At 37.3% G+C, this 15888-nt stretch overlaps 1 protein-coding gene across 4 annotated transcripts in view; it reads right to left on the bottom strand.

Moving 5' to 3' along the window:
- The window catches only part of UBR5 (ubiquitin protein ligase E3 component n-recognin 5), a 140029-nt gene that overhangs the window by 31922 nt on the left and 92219 nt on the right, over positions 1-15888 (bottom strand). For all 4 annotated transcript variants that reach the window (XM_080800769.1, XM_080800770.1, XM_080800767.1 and 1 more), the window contains exons 24-36: positions 15380-15475; positions 14913-15036; positions 10867-10964; positions 9945-10093; positions 9329-9420; positions 8110-8256; positions 7896-8014; positions 7691-7817; positions 7473-7602; positions 6242-6402; positions 5877-6116; positions 1425-1548; positions 728-839 (exon numbers count right to left, since the gene is read on the bottom strand). In XM_080800769.1, coding sequence (XP_080656895.1) covers positions 728-839; positions 1425-1548; positions 5877-6116; positions 6242-6402; positions 7473-7602; positions 7691-7817; positions 7896-8014; positions 8110-8256; positions 9329-9420; positions 9945-10093; positions 10867-10964; positions 14913-15036; positions 15380-15475 — 1719 coding nt within the window. The remainder of the gene's footprint in view (positions 1-727; positions 840-1424; positions 1549-5876; positions 6117-6241; positions 6403-7472; positions 7603-7690; positions 7818-7895; positions 8015-8109; positions 8257-9328; positions 9421-9944; positions 10094-10866; positions 10965-14912; positions 15037-15379; positions 15476-15888) is intronic.

Genomic DNA, 15888 nt, shown 5'->3' with positions numbered 1-15888 from the left:
ACTGCTCCATTTTCATCTGTTTTACATACAGGGATTCCAAAAGGGGAAGAAAGCTAAAAAAGATCTATCTAGAATTTCACAATATATACATGTCAAAACATGTAAAATTATAAATTTTAAATATGTGCAGTTTGCTGTATGTCAATTATATCTCAATAAAGCAGATCCCCCAAAAGTCTATCTGATGGCTACTAGTAAGAACAGTTATGATGACTATGTAGCAAAAATGCCAAAATGATTATTGTTAATGAAAAAAGAAAGGCACAAAAATTACACATGTAATATCTAAGAAGACATGCATGGGAATGGGGCAGCACAGGGGAGGAGTGAAAGTAAAAATACAAACTATTAGCATCTGGGTGGGTTTATGGGTTATTTTTTTCCTTTTCTCTAATTTGCAAATGTTGCCTAATGTAGTTATGATTATTTTAACTTCTAGAAAGGCTTTTAAGAAAAGAAAAAGTCAAAACTTTTAAGTCAAAACCAAAAGGTAAAGGAGGAAGAAGATAAAATTATTTTATATTTATAAATATATACATAGGCATATATGCATAAATTTATATGTATATGTGTGTACAGCTGCTTCCTAAAATTTTGAAACAGATGCCAGGTTGAAAACATGCTGAACTTTATAGTCATTATACATCAGATGGGGCTTTTCTCTATTAATATCCTTAAAGGTACCTGATTTACTCATACTGAATAATTTCTCAAATAACCTGCATACCGTCTTCATCATGCTCATCGTGTTGTCCCTCTGCCTCAGCATTTTCTTCCCCATGTTCTTCCTGTTCATCATGGTGATCCTCTTCTCCAGCCACACCCTCCACCACCTCAACCTAAATCCAGAATCTTATTTGTAGACAATCAAAGCACATAATAAACCCACATCTCTACCAGTATTCCTCCACAGCAATTAATAACTATAATACAAAGATCCCTAACTACAGAGAATTTTAACACTAAGGCGTCTGAAAAATCATTGGCTAGTGACAACTTGCTATCAAAATCATTATCAATATATCCTAAGGTTTGTAATTATTATCCATATACAGAACCTTAAAACTGGAAGTATAACAATTATGTACAGACTAAAGTTTTTTTAAACTTCCACAGTTATAAAATTTACCTAATGAAGATGCATATCCTCTCTACCTTTATATGCACTGCACCTAAAACCTTTTTTTTAAACATTGAGGATATCTTTTCTAAGTAAAAATAAGCTTATGTTTCAATTTTGTATTATCCACTAAATCGAGGATTATTAAAGTCTTTTTAACACTATAACCATAAATGAGAACATGTAACAGAAGTCTAAAACCTGGAAGCAAATATATACAGTGGTAGTAAGCTACTATTAAGAAAACTTCTTCCCTCCCATATAAAAGCCTCTCATCTACTACAATGAAGACAATTACAACCACCTCTTCCACATCCGCAGAAACGATGTCATCCTGTTCTTCGTCTCTGCCCCGAACGGGCTGCGACTGGCTGATGCGCCTCTGCTGGGGGTTCCGGATGATGTAGGAAGACTGAGACTGACTGGAGCTGCGGAGAAATGGGAGCTTATGAGGGTGCTCCTGCCACCCCTCTGCCACATAGCACACTTTTTATGTTTCTCAGTGACACTCAGTGTGACCCACTTGCCAGGATGCTATTTTAAATCGGACCTAAAAATTCTTGGAAACCAACAATTATAGTATATCAGAAAAGATGAAGCCCAAAGAAATCAATTTTACCAAAGAGATTTAACTTAGAAATCTCAGAACTGTTTTCACTTTTTGGTAAGTCATTTCAAATGTGTTAATGCACATCCTTTTAGGAGTCCTTCCCATTGAGACGCTTTACGGGAAGTATTTTTCCTTCTCTACTGCTTTCAATGCCAACAGTCCTCAACTTTCAAAGGTTCCAACTGCAGCATTCCATTCCATTCCATACCATTAACGAAGTATGGTAATAAGTGTGCTTCCTACAAGTGATCCACTCTTTTTAAGAGCCCTGACCTTGCCTACTTTGTATATTAACCACAGACTTGTGCGTAGAGGAAGAACATCAGTTCAAAAGTATGAATTTGAAAAGAGAATCATAAAATGTGGATGGCCAAACAGTTCCACTTCCCTAAAACTACGCCTTGGAAACAGCCAAGAAAGGACAGATGCCTCCATTATAAAGGGAAGGGAGAATGAAAAAATGCAGCTTAAAATGCAGGTCAGAGATCAGAAGATGGCTGTGTGACCTACTATTATCCTTTATTTACAAATTAAGAAACACGGTCTAAGAGAGGTTAAAGGACCTTTAAAGGTGTTTACATGGATAGTGTTCTTTCCTCACCTCAGCTGCTCTTAGAAATGAGAAACCAGTGACACATGAAGTCAGCTGACACTCTGCCTTCAAACACACAAGCAGTCTCAAATATGGTGTTTTATACTACAAATTTAAGTGATTCTTCAGAGATAGTGAGTTACAAAGCATATGAGAAGGCTAAAAGAAAATCTGGAAAGATGAAAAGGGTATTTCCAACCTAAGATTTCAACATTTCCAATATTAAAAAATAAGAGTCAACATCTGTGAAGCCACAAGTAATTAGTATTTCTTTTTCTTTTTTTAAAGATTTTATTTACTTATGTGACAGACAGAGTGACAGTGAGAGAGGGAACACAAGCAGGAGGAGTGGGAGAGGGAGAAGCAGGTTTCCTGCGGAGCAGAAAGCCGGATGTGGGGCTCAATCCCAGGACCCTAGGATCATGACCTGAGCCTCCCAGGTGTCCCTAGTATTAAAAAGAAAATATCCTAGAACATCCACAAGGACTATCATCCCCTCAAAGGAGTTATGCACTAAGTATGTATGTACTAAGTCCCAAGATATATTAATAACTCCCCATTCAGAAATGGAGCTTCAGTTTTCTTCATACTGTGATTCAACTTTTTTCCCACTAGACTTCATGGCACAACTACAGTCCTGAAACCCAGTCTAATAGGAGCTGTAAAAATACTTCTAAGTTGTGGGAACTTCTAGTTCCAGCAATTTGCCAAACTGCAGAGAAATCCCTCTTGGTGTAGATTACCTAAATATGCTAGGTAAAATATTAAAAAAACAAAGCACAACTATCCTGGTGATAAGGGGAAACAATCCTATGTCATTAAGCTTCAGAGCAGTGGTACCACCATTTACACCAAAACATGTGCTCCTGTCTCAGGCTAGAAGGGTTTCAAAGAGCCACAGGTCTCACAGGAGACAGTCTAGGATGTAAGCAAAATAGGAAGTTATATCATAGAAATTCCCTCTTCTGTCCCCCTCACATAAGTAAAGCCAAACGTAAACCAGGAAAGGGCAACCGATTTCAAGAGACCATCAGCCATGGCTGGATGGGTAGGAAAAGTGTCTCTTCAGAGAACTTCTGATTATAAGCCTGCACTTGTGAGAGTTTAGGGCTACAATCTGTGCTGTGACGTAGGGTGCGCTTCAGTGAGGAGTCATCCAATGCCTCAACACTATCAATAAGCACCAAACAGGGGCGCCTAAGTGGCTCAGTCGGTTAAGCATCTGCCTTTAGCTTAGGTCATGATCCCAGGGTCCTGGGATGGAGCCTGGAGGGAGGCTCCCCACTCAGTGGGCAGTCTGCTTCTCCCTCTGCCCCTCCCCCTGCTTGTGCTCTTGCTCACTCTTTCTCTCTCAAATAAATAAGTAAAATCTAAAAAAAGAGAAAGAAAGAAAGAGCACCAAAAAGCAGTTATCTCCCCCTACTCTGCCATCTAATATTCTAGAATATACGAAAAAGGAAAAAAATCTGTCTAGAATTATCTCTAAATATCTTTAAACTTTAATAGTTATTCAACCTTGGACAAGTTACCTAACCTCTCTGAGCCTCAGTTTTCTCATTTTTAAAATCAGAATGACAGCGGTTATGAGTTACTGGGAACATTAAGACAGGTAATGCATTTACAATGCTTAAAAGTTCCTAGTTCATAATAAAATTTCACCAAACAGTTTTTGTATGAGGCATGGAGATAGAGAAACAGGCTAATTAACAAGGACATTAAGAGTTTTAAAGAGATGAAGGGAAGCAACAGAAAAAGCAAAAATACTAAACTCAAATCTTTATGCTCAGTGGAGTGATATATACCATCTACCATCCAACACAAGGGAAATCAGAGAGACTAGCAAGTGTGTACTTCTTATTTAAGACATGCTTGGAACACTGATCAAAATACACCCTTACGAGAAGGAGTGATTATACTGTATTATAATGAAGGATTTCCACATTGTATCAACAGCTGTTGAAAACATTACACTATTCTCTCTTGATTATCAAATGAAATCTCCTTCCGGGAAGACTTGAGAGATTGACTCAAGAATCAATCAAGGGTAATGGAGTGAAGGAGAGAACTGAAGAATGCACAGTACTTTAAATAAAGAGCCTAAGAAGCAGTTGGCAAGGGGACACAAAGTCTTGATAACTTAGTAAGAACAGGCTCATCGGCACTGTTTAAAGATGAGATCACTCCAAAGTCTGTTCAACAGATTAAAAAAACATTTATGTTCTGGAACAAAACCAAGGAGATGGTGCAAAGAATTCACAAAGTAATTCCACTTAAGTAACTAGAGGGTTCCTCACAGGGTATCAGGATCAAAAGCATCATATGGAGCCCAAACTGATTTTGCTAACAGAATCACTGGATAATGAAGTATTTTAGTGAGTCTGAAAATACAGTTTGATCTGTAACCATTTTCAGCAAATCCTGGAAGTCTATCAGTGACAAGGCTACTGTGGGAAAGCTCTGACAGACCAAACCTGGATTTAGATTCCAAGGTATCCTAGGAGACCTAACACTAAGGGGAAAGTTGGGACACATACTGGCAGATGGAATAAGGGGAGAACAGTGAGAGAGCAGATACTCAACGCATCAACCCAGAGATGAAGTTTTGGGAACTGTGTCAAATACTAATGCAGGCCTTCCTTATTCAACACAGTGATTTTTCCAGAAAAGAAGAGTCTTTAGGTCCCAAAAATCTTTATTAAATGTCATTATACATACAGTGACAAAATGAGACTTGAGAAAAACAAAAATACAAATAGCTCACTAGAGCCCTGCAACTCAAGCGTGGCCCCTGAACCAGGACCACTGGCACAACCTGAGAGTTTACAAGGAATCGGAATCTCAGGGCCCACCCAGACCTTCAAAATGCAGATTAAAATCTGCATTTTAATAAGACCCCAAGTGATGTGCATGCATATTTAATTTTGAGAAGCACTGTGCTAAAAGACACCAGAACATTTTACTTTCTAAACATTCTGACTCAACAAGCTTACCGTCTAGTTACAAACAGAAAAGATAAACGAGACTTAAGAATTAATCTTATAACTAGAACCATTTAGTTATTGAATTGTTTTAGCCTATCTTAGATAATACAGTTGTTATAGAGAATATTTTTAAATTCCAGCATTCCGGTTATTTATATTACACATAACAAGCTGCCCCCTAGCCCAACCCTTTGGACACAGATAAAGTTTTAAGTCTTTCATTCCTCAAGTTGGCCTTACAGCAGGCTTTATTTAAACTAAGAAAACACAGGAAGTAATGATGCCTATGGAAGTCTGAACTTTCTTACCAGAGTACTTTACTGGCATAATGAAAATAGAATTTTTCCAAAACAAAAATAAAACCCACAACTATGCGTCCATTACTTTAGATGTGCAGATGCCAATGTATAATTTTTAAAGTGCTCCTCACAGGTTCCAAACAAAATAAAATCTCTATCACTTGTTACATAAATGATCATGGACACCATCTGAGTTCTTAACGCAGAGGTTTAGTAACCCACAGCATTTCCAGAGAAAGAATTAATGAGAATCTGTTACCAGGTAGGAATTTACCTGCTAGACTGATCAGATGATGGTCGTGGTGGCAGTGGTTCCACTGAAAACAATTCTTCACTGCCCTGCATGGCATCTATGCTAGTGCTAGCCAGAGTAAAAGGTGCAGTAGGGCGAGCGATCCCCATTCTGACAGGAACGATCAGCGACTCTGCTACATTGCACAATTCTTCTACAGCATAAGGTAGTAGTGCTTGGAATACACGCTTGCATTTTCCAATTGGCTGTGGGATAAAGTTGCTAGAGCAAAAAAGGAAAATCCAGGAATCTTTTATGATTCTTTTCATGTACACAATGTTATCATTATCACTAAAAATGTGTGTAGAAGGAGGAAACAAAAGCCAAAATCAAGAAGGAGGTCTTACTTTTTCTTTTTGGACGAAGCCATTTCCACACTAAGAATGACAAAAACTCTTGCCACTGAACGCAAAAACCTCATCGTCACAGCAATAGCTTCTTCCCTACGTCCAGGTGTGTATTTGTTTTGGAGTTCTTTCACTAGTGTACCTAGTAGAGTATCTAAAAGCTTTAAAAAATTGTAATCACTCTATTAATGTTGAAACAAAAGATTTACAAAGTAAAAAGTTCTAACACTTTCTGAAGATTAACATTTCATAATAAGAACCTCAAAGTAAATTTAACCAAAACATTTCTAATGTCAGTGATTAATTTATGCCACATGCTTACCATGTCTTTGACCTACAGTGGGTCTCAAATGTCTGTTTTCCCTTTTTAGTCTTATAGTTCTTTGTATATCAATATTTGAAAGAAAAATCAAAGAAAGAATGTATTTCACTCACTATAGGGTACATATTGAAAAAACAAAACATATTCAAATACTTTATATTAATAAACTCATGATCCCATCCCTCCCACTCAGTCATTATTATTCTTACTTTCTCATTTCTATGCATGGTCTGTCATATACATATTAATTACAGAGAACATCCAATTTCATATTATTTGGGGGTTTTTTTAATGTTACTTAAAATAATCTTTATTTCTAAATTGCTACATTACATTTCAACAAGTGGCTGGGCTATAATTTGATTCAATAATCCACTATTAGTGGATCCATCAAGTATTTCATCTTTTATTATTCTGTGACACGATTTTTTTCTTTCTTATACCATAAATTGTGATAAGTTCTGGGGACACTGATTTTTTATGGCTCGTGATTTTATTGCCAAGTTGTTTTCTAAAAGAATACCAAATGCAATGCCACCCCACCAGTGTCTTAAGTTGTTCTTTTTACCATAAATTCATCAATACTAGGTTTTATGGTTTTATTCTTTTCTAGTTTCACAGCAAAAAGGAGTACTTAACAAAAATTTGCACTGTTACTATTAATTTTGAACACTGTTCCATATATTTTTACACTGTTGCCTTATTAATACATTTTAGAATTTCTGCTTAGAATGAAAGGAGCTTCTGTTGTTAATGTAGACATTCAAATCACCCCCAAAATTCCATTCTCCTTAGTGTACTAATTTAAACTCATCAGTACTTAGGAGTTTGGCTCAAATAAAATCATGGGAAGCTAAGTCAGAAAACATTGTTTTCATGTACCTGTATATAAACAACCAAAGAACTTACCAAAATATCTGCTGTACACTTGACTATAAGGCAATGAGTGAAACAGTCCAGCCGAATGGTGCCACTTTGCTGATTGAGGTAAACTTGCTCTTCCGGCAAAAGATGGCCTATCCTACTGCTGGCACTGAGACTTGAGGGGGAAGATAAGATAATGCACTGTGGTCACCTATATTAACATGGAAATACATAAATTTAAAACGTTTTTAATGAATACATACGGGTCTTTATTCTCCTGTGACCCAAACATAATCATAGATTTCAAAGCATTCCAGTCCTGCAGAACACGTTCCAATGCAAGCTGGGCAAACCTTGGGGGCTCTAAATCATGATCAGGCATATCCGAATCTAAAAAGAAAAAGAAACAGGGAGTAAGAAATAAATATAATGCTTTTCATAGGTGTCATAACTGTCAGACTCACCCACCTTCAGGATTGGCCGTTTTTCGGTTACGATCCTCCCTGATGCGAGGAGGTCTGTACTGACAGTGCTCTACTGTTTGCCTTGCAACTGTCTGCACTAAAAACAGCAGGAGGTGCTCTCCCCTGCAAAATGGAACATTGTTGTGAGCAGGGAGGGGGAGGGCTACTTAGATGCCATGTGCGTATTTCAATTTATGTCCTTAAAAAATCCCACTTGCCTGCTGTTTGGCAGAGTGACCAGATTAGTAGCAGTGAGCAGGCGGTAAAGTAGATCAAGACGAGCGGATTTCTGTCCAGCAATTAGAGTTTTACATTTGCATTTTTCCCAACAATCACAATAAGCTGTTGGTGATGTCCTTTTGAGTCTAGAAAGAATTCATATACAAGTACAAAACTGAAATTTAAAAAGAAAAACACAAAGATCTATACTGAAATTATGGAGGTGCAACTTATTGACACCAGAGAGAACCCTTAGTTTTTAAATGCACAGTGTAATTCTTAAAGCATACTTAATTAGGAAGAGTACTTAGAGGCATGAAGTCTATAAAGTTACTCTCATGAGAAGAGGGACCCTGTAATGACTTGGGTATAGTCACCTCCTTTGGAATGTCTTCATTCCCCACAGCCCCCATCCAGTGTAGGTGGTCCTTCGATGGGCATCTAATAAACCCTAAAAACCTTAGGGGCAGATGTTTCTTGCTTGTGTCCTCTCAAAGGGCTGTAAACCCTGTTAGGACAAGGATTCTTATCCACCGCCACCCGAGCATCTAGTGTGTCAAAGCACTTAGTAAGCAATCAATGAATAAATACAGTATCACTTTTAGATGTTTAAAATAAGGAAAACAAACATATGAGCCAAAGCTCTTTTAATAAAAATCATAAATAAGTACCAATGCAGTATCTATAAACATTTTCTACTTGTCCTACATATTTTAAAGATAAAAAGATGGGTTTTTATAAACCAATTCTCTGTTAACCATAACATCTACACATCTGTAGCACAGTTACAGCTGAAGTCCCTGCTGAGACGCTGAGGCACTGCAAACGCTCATGCTCGAGTATTTTATTGCTTCTTAAGTCTGGGAAAATTAACAAACTAGCCATGGTAACTCTACTGCTGGGTGAAAGGTTATTACATTCACTTTAAGGAGTAAATAAACATACACCATGATTCACTTAAAACAGTGATCTCCTGCTAGCAGACCCTACTACAGGGGCCTGAGACTTTGGCTGGCAAAGTCAAAAAAGCAAAAGCAAATGAAAAACATTTCAAAGTACATTCTGAATCAGCAACCGTGTTTTAACACATAAAGTAGCTTAAGGAGAACAACATGACAAACATCATGCTCCCTTAATCAGCAGAACATTATCTTGCTGAAGATTACAGCAATATGAATCTAAGCAACTTCTAATATGAAAGAAGAAAATTGTACTCACTTGCAATCATGACCTTTATGACAAACCCTTGCACATTCTGTACAACAACAGAGTGACTCCAGCAAGCCACAGGTTCGACACTCAAAAATATCCTAAAATTTGAAGCATTTATTTTTTTAAAGACGAATATATGTACATCTCACCATTGTAATTATTTCTGGTATTTTCTTAAGTCAATCACAACGAAAGCAGAACAAAACTAATGTGCTCTGCAAACAAAGAGTAATAAATGGGTACAGCGAATACACATTTTATAGTATTATACAAGTGGAAGTCAAAGATTACCGGTAGGGCAAAACTAACTCATATCATACCCCCAAAAAGGCATTATTGTAATAAAATCTGTATCAAGAACTGTGGATCAACTTATAGTAGAGTGAAGATTTCTTAATTTTCAAGGTATCTCATAATTAACATAACGATCACCTCCTCTGCCTCACTTATTTAGGAATTAAATAAAAATTAATTTCCTTTAGAGAATTTTGTAACTTAGAATAAAAGGAAATACTAGAGTTAGAATTCCAGAGCTAAGAACTATAATGTTGTGACAGTGAAAGGGAAAAAAGGAAAAAGGGACCTGAAGACAGCATTTATACAGGGAAATAAAAAAGTTTACCTGGTTAATGTGCTCTGCTCCAGTCCACGTGAAACTGCAAGTATCGTTACAACATAACACATATAAGGGTGAGTCATCAGGGTTGGTACCTGATGGGCAAACCATTCCCATAAATACATCTTCCTCTTTTTCACTTGAGGATACTTCAGCTAAAAAGATTAAGAACACAGCAGTTCAGGTATCACCAAAGGCCTTAATTATAGCCATCTACTACTTTACTCAAATGCCAAAGCTCTAACATTTACACGGTATAAATAAGAAACGACTATATATTAATTTCAAAAATTAATATACAAGTCAGTGTGCAAGAAATTCAGTCAATTCTGGTACAAAGTAAAAGCAAAGTGTAATTATATCATAACCACGTGATGACAGCTCTGCGTTATACAGTTAAGATTAAAGCTCTATTTAACAAATTATAGAAAAACACATAAATTTTATAGCCAGTATTTTAAACTATGTTAGTCTTTTAGAGGCTGGATGGCAGGAACTGATGATATTCCTTACTGCATTCTATTAAGCAGGAATTCCAAGTCAGAAGGAAGAGCAGTAAGACACCTGGCCTATTATTTCTATAAAATTGTATCACTACCACCAATTAACCACTGACAGGTTCTATCAGTAATCCATCTTTATTTTCAAAATATTAGTCATCACATTACCCACTATGCAAATTTTTTTAATTTTAAAAATTACACCAGCTTTTTTGGTGGAAAGTTAGAAGACAAAATAACTGGAAAAAGTGCAAACATGAATTTTATACACACACAAATGCACACGAATGAAAGAATAAACTGACAGTTTTTACACAATTATATCATTTCAAGACACAGAAATTAGCTGAATGTTATGTATGTAGAAGAGAATCTATTCAAATTAAGAAATAAGCAACTCTTTTATAAAAGGACCTGAAATTAATTACCTTTTGCAATTTTCTGGGCTGTTTCTAAAATGGTAATTGCAGCAGGATAAGCTCGGCCACTTACAGCTGACATAAACGGGGTCATGCCTCTTGCATCCCTATGATGAGAAAAATTATACATAAAAGTATTAGGAATCAGGAGAGCCTGGGTGGCTCAATTGGTTAAGCGCCTGCCTTCAGCTCAGCTCATGATCCCAGAGTCCTGGGATCGGGCTCCCTGCTCAGTGGGGAGTATGACTCTCCCTTTGCCCTCCCCACTGCCTGTGATCTCTCTCTCGATCACTCTCTCTCAAATAAATAAAGCCTTTAAAAAAATTAATAATTATTTTCCTCTTTGATTATAAAAGAAATGGGTGTCCATGATGAAACAAAAAAGTAGTTCTGCTGTATTAAATAATAATGTCCCAACAGTGAAAGAAAATCACTGGCGCTATTTTCTACTTTCTACTATCCCATTTAAGAAAGCAAGCCTCCTCTCTAAGAATCCTTGTCTCTCTCAAGCATGCTATCCTTCCATGGCCTTAGTGACACTAAAGAATGAAATCATCAAGGGCTCTAGAGCCAAACTAGTATTCCCTAGATGTGGGGGTAGTAACTGCCTCTATCTCCTACAACTATGATGAGGATTAAATCAATTATTACTTAAAACCTTTTAACACAATGCTTAGCAAATAAAATATATTCAATAAATGTTACTTATTATTATCTATTTTCTCTTAAAAATGTACCTTCAGTATTCTTCCCTGAATTTCTATTCCCTCCTGGGTCCTTTACATTTCCCAAAATTTAGTCCTCAACTACCTGTGCGTCCCTCTCTGATCCACCAAAGCAAGTACTCCTTCTGTGACGATAACACAGTACCACCATCTGCACTTGCTTACTTGGTAACTCTACTTAAGATTTCCCAATGAGGGGCGCCTGTGTGGCTCAGTGGGTTAAAGCCTCTGCCTTCGGCTCAGGTCATGATCCCAGGGTCCTGGGATTGAGCCCCACATCAGGCTCTCTGCTTAGCAGGGAGCCTGCTTCCTCCTCTCTCTCTCTCTCTCTCTCTCTGCCTGCCTCTCTGCCTACTTGTGATCTCTGTCTGTCAAATAAATAAATAAAATCTTTAAAAAAAAAAAAAAAAAAAAAGATTTCCCAATGATACCTTACACTCAACATGTCTAACAACTAAAATCACCTTTCTCCCCAAACCTGCTCTCTACCTGACTTACATCAGCCAACAGCAGCACTGCTCCTAGAAATTAAGATAAAAAAATCCGGATTCTTCCTGAAGTCTTCCCTTCTAAATCAATTTTTTTTGCTCTTGCATTTAATTCTCCTTTTCTGTTTTCCAGTTCGGTTTATTGTAACACACATACTAAAGACGATGGGCGAGCATAAAAACCAAAGCCTTGATCAACTCCAGTCTCTACTCTTGCCTATTTAATCCTTTTTTACCCAACCATCACATTATTATTCTTATAAACCCACTTTGATAGTATTAGTCTAGCCAAAGCCATTATTCAGAGGGTTCAAGCCCAAGGAATAGAGAACAAAGTGGTGGCTTTAACCTAGTTTTTCAGATTCACTGGCTACTGCTCTCCTCTTCTAATCCTCCCCTTTTAATCAGGTGCATCACTGTTCCCTAAAATACTCATACCTCTCCATTTCTGTGTTTTTGCTCACTTTTCTCCCTACCTATTTCCCAAGCTTCATACCACCTCTGCTCAGGTTAAGAATGAGCTGGTTGAGAATAAAATCCTCTGCACCTTTACTAATCAGGGTAATTTTACCAAAATTCACTTTCTTTAGCTTGTATCATAAAAGCAAAATCCAACCACCCACACCTGAGACTGGAGGGAAATCAGGTAGGGGTATGGGGGAACGTTAAACTGGAAATAATGAATTATTTCTCCTATATTTGAAATATAAAAAAGGAAACAAAGGACCAATTTGAGAATTCCTAGGCTTATCGCCTAAAAGGCAAAAGAATCTTGCCTTTCCTCTAATCTGTTTCAAAGCTGTCATCAATAATACAAGCTTATTAACAGAATGGCATTTTGACTGTTTTCTAGGTAGTTTATGTATTTTCTCAGATAAGGGGTCGGGGGAGAGCAACTGCTACTGACACTAAAATAAAGGACTGGTGAACTAGAAATGCACTGTGGAAATGCAAAATGGGCTAAGAGGAGAAAGGGGGGGGGGTGCCTGGGTGACTCACTTTAAGCATCTGACTTTACCTCAGGTCATGATCTCAGAGGCCTGGGATCATGTGCCATGTAGGGCTCTGTGCTCAGTGGGGGGGAGCCTGCCTGTCCCTCTTCTACCTCTGTGCCCCCCCCACCCCCGGCAGAACTCGTGCACACTCATGCTCACTCTTATCAAAAAAAATTTTTTTATTTTTTTTAAAAGACTTTGTATCAGAAAGCGAACACATGAAGGGTCGGGGGCAGAGGGAGAGAAAGAAGCAGACTCCCCACTGAGCAGGGAGCCCCATGTGGGGCTCGATCCCAGGACCCTGTAATGATGACCTGACCCAAAGGCAGACGCTTAACCAACTGAGCCACCCAGACGTCTAAGAAAATCTTAAAAAAAAAAAAAATAAGAGAAAGAGAGTAAGAACACACTATAAATTTTTAGGTAACACCAAATGATGGAGGAAATGATACAAAATAGTATCTTTAAAAATACCGTAAATAGAAATTAAAACTGGTAAGTGAGAAAATAAAAATAGAAAAAACTGTATTTGTTTATATGCCATTTTTATCTATGCCTCAAACCACTAATAAATTAGTAAGCTGCTTCTGGAGTAATAGCTTATTTCCAATTCAGTGACTTATTTTACTAGTGGGGCAGCCTTCATTAAAGTAATCAGAAGTTCACATGTTGGGTCATTATGGCCTAAGGCCAATAAGCCTTAAACAAAAACTCTTGCCCTCAATAATAACTCAAAATACCTTCTTGTTCTTAAATATGAGGAGGTAGCATAAGGATGATGACTGGGAGTCTCAATTCTGAAATCAAGAAACAGATCACAGTCGAATTCCAGTTGTGCAACTCACTAGTTTCATGACCCTGGGCAGGTTAATTAGCCTCTAAGACCATTACTTCAAATCTAAAATGTAAATAATATTACCTACTCCACACTGCTATTGTTAGAAGAGTTAATACAAGTACAGTTTGGCACAGATAAGAGCTAACTTTTATAAAAATGCCTATTATTGAGTTTGTAAAGGAACATAAACAAATCAGGCTAAAAGAAGAGCTATAATCTACAATAGTGAATGAGCATTTGCCACACAATACTTATCAAAAACTCTGCATAATCTCATTAGGATTTTGTAAGCCAAAAAAATGTCCAAAGAAACCATCAGAATCATCCACAGAGTTTTAGAATACAGATTCCAGACCCCATCCCAGACCTACTGAGTCATACTTCTAGCGCAAGTTTGGGGAAGAATCTGTCATTTTTAAAGTTCTCAAGCTGACAGTGATAGAATTTATGAATTCACATTGAGAATAACTATACTGTGATCTTTTTAACACACACACACACACACACACACACGTATATACCTCCACATCAAGCTCCATAAAAGTTGTTTGTATTCAATTAGTGTATACTGAATTATACTAAGAAAGGCCTTTCATTGAAGAGCGCTTGGTTAATCACAGAAGGAATACAATGCTAGATTTTGATTAATTATTTTAAATTCACAGTAGGTAACTGTTGTCCATACATCGCAAGATCAATTTAAATAGTAAAAGAAGGGACGCCTGGGTGGCTCAGTTGGTTAAGCGGCTGCCTTCGGCTCAGGTCATGATCCCAGCGTCCTGGGATCGAGTCCCACATCAGGCTCCTTGCTCAGCAGGGAGCCTGCTTCTCCCTCTGCCTCTGCCTGCCACTCTGTCTGCCTGTGCTCGCTCGCTCTCTCTCCCTCTCTCTCTCTCTGACAAATAAATAAAATATTAAAAAAAAAAAAAAAAAAAACTTAAAAAAAAAAAATAAATAGTAAAAGAAGCTAAGCTAAATCTTTATAGCAAAAGTATATTAAACTTCTTACTTGGCAGAGAGGAGTTCTCGTAAATACGGCTGCAGTACAACACTGTCGCATAACAATTTTAATATAAAATGAGCATTGGCCTTTCGATCCTTGGATTCTACTACAGATGGCTCTGTGGAAGGACCTGTAATTAAGCAGATTTATTTGGTAACAAAACAAGAGTAAACAAGACAGAGTAAAAGAATATTCTGGAATAACATACCAAGTATCTATTAAATAAGCCACCAGAAAAATATTCTACTATCAGTAATAAATTAGTAACTTCAGTATAGAGAATTTAAACACATTAACATATTTTACAACTCCCGACTGATGAAATGTATGTTCATACACACAATTTCATTGACATATGGGAGATGTAATTCAGCGAATCAGATGTTTTTCAAGCCAAAGAAGTCTCCCTTAGGTTAAGTGCAGATCTGCAGAAACCCAAATGCCTAGGCAGATAAAATAGTACAGATTCTCACCTGGAATGGTGGAGGTGCTTGGTCCTTGACCGGTGCCAGTCGCTGCTGTGGTAAGAGATCCCACAGCAGGGGCCAGGATAAAATCAATGTCACCATCTTTCAGTAAACAGAACAGCAGGATGTACATCATTATAGGCAACATATCCCTAACATGTTCTCTTAACTGGCCTTAAGGCTTTTCTCTGCAAGCCAAAGGTCAAATCGGACAGAGGTTTAAGTGGAAACTTGTTTTCCAAACTATAAGAGAAGGAATCCACTAGGCGAATTATTGACTTATTGTGATAGATGACTAATTAGCTTCTTACCAGTATGGAAATACGTATTTCAATGAAAGAGCTTCTAGAATTTTATTTTTTAAGTTATAAACCCCCCTAAACCGAATCTCAACAACTAAATTAGTTACGGTTTACTCCTTATGCCATTTTTAAATACTTCAGATTTCGAAATAACCCGGTAAAATGTTCAATTTCCTTTCTTTCAGGACCTTGTTTTTTTTGTTAAACACTAAA

The sequence above is a fragment of the Martes martes genome (genome assembly GCF_963455335.1).
Source record: "Martes martes genome assembly, chromosome: 4".
Lineage (NCBI taxonomy): Eukaryota > Metazoa > Chordata > Mammalia > Carnivora > Mustelidae > Martes > Martes martes.
This window is presented reverse-complemented; position numbering and strand designations above follow the sequence as displayed.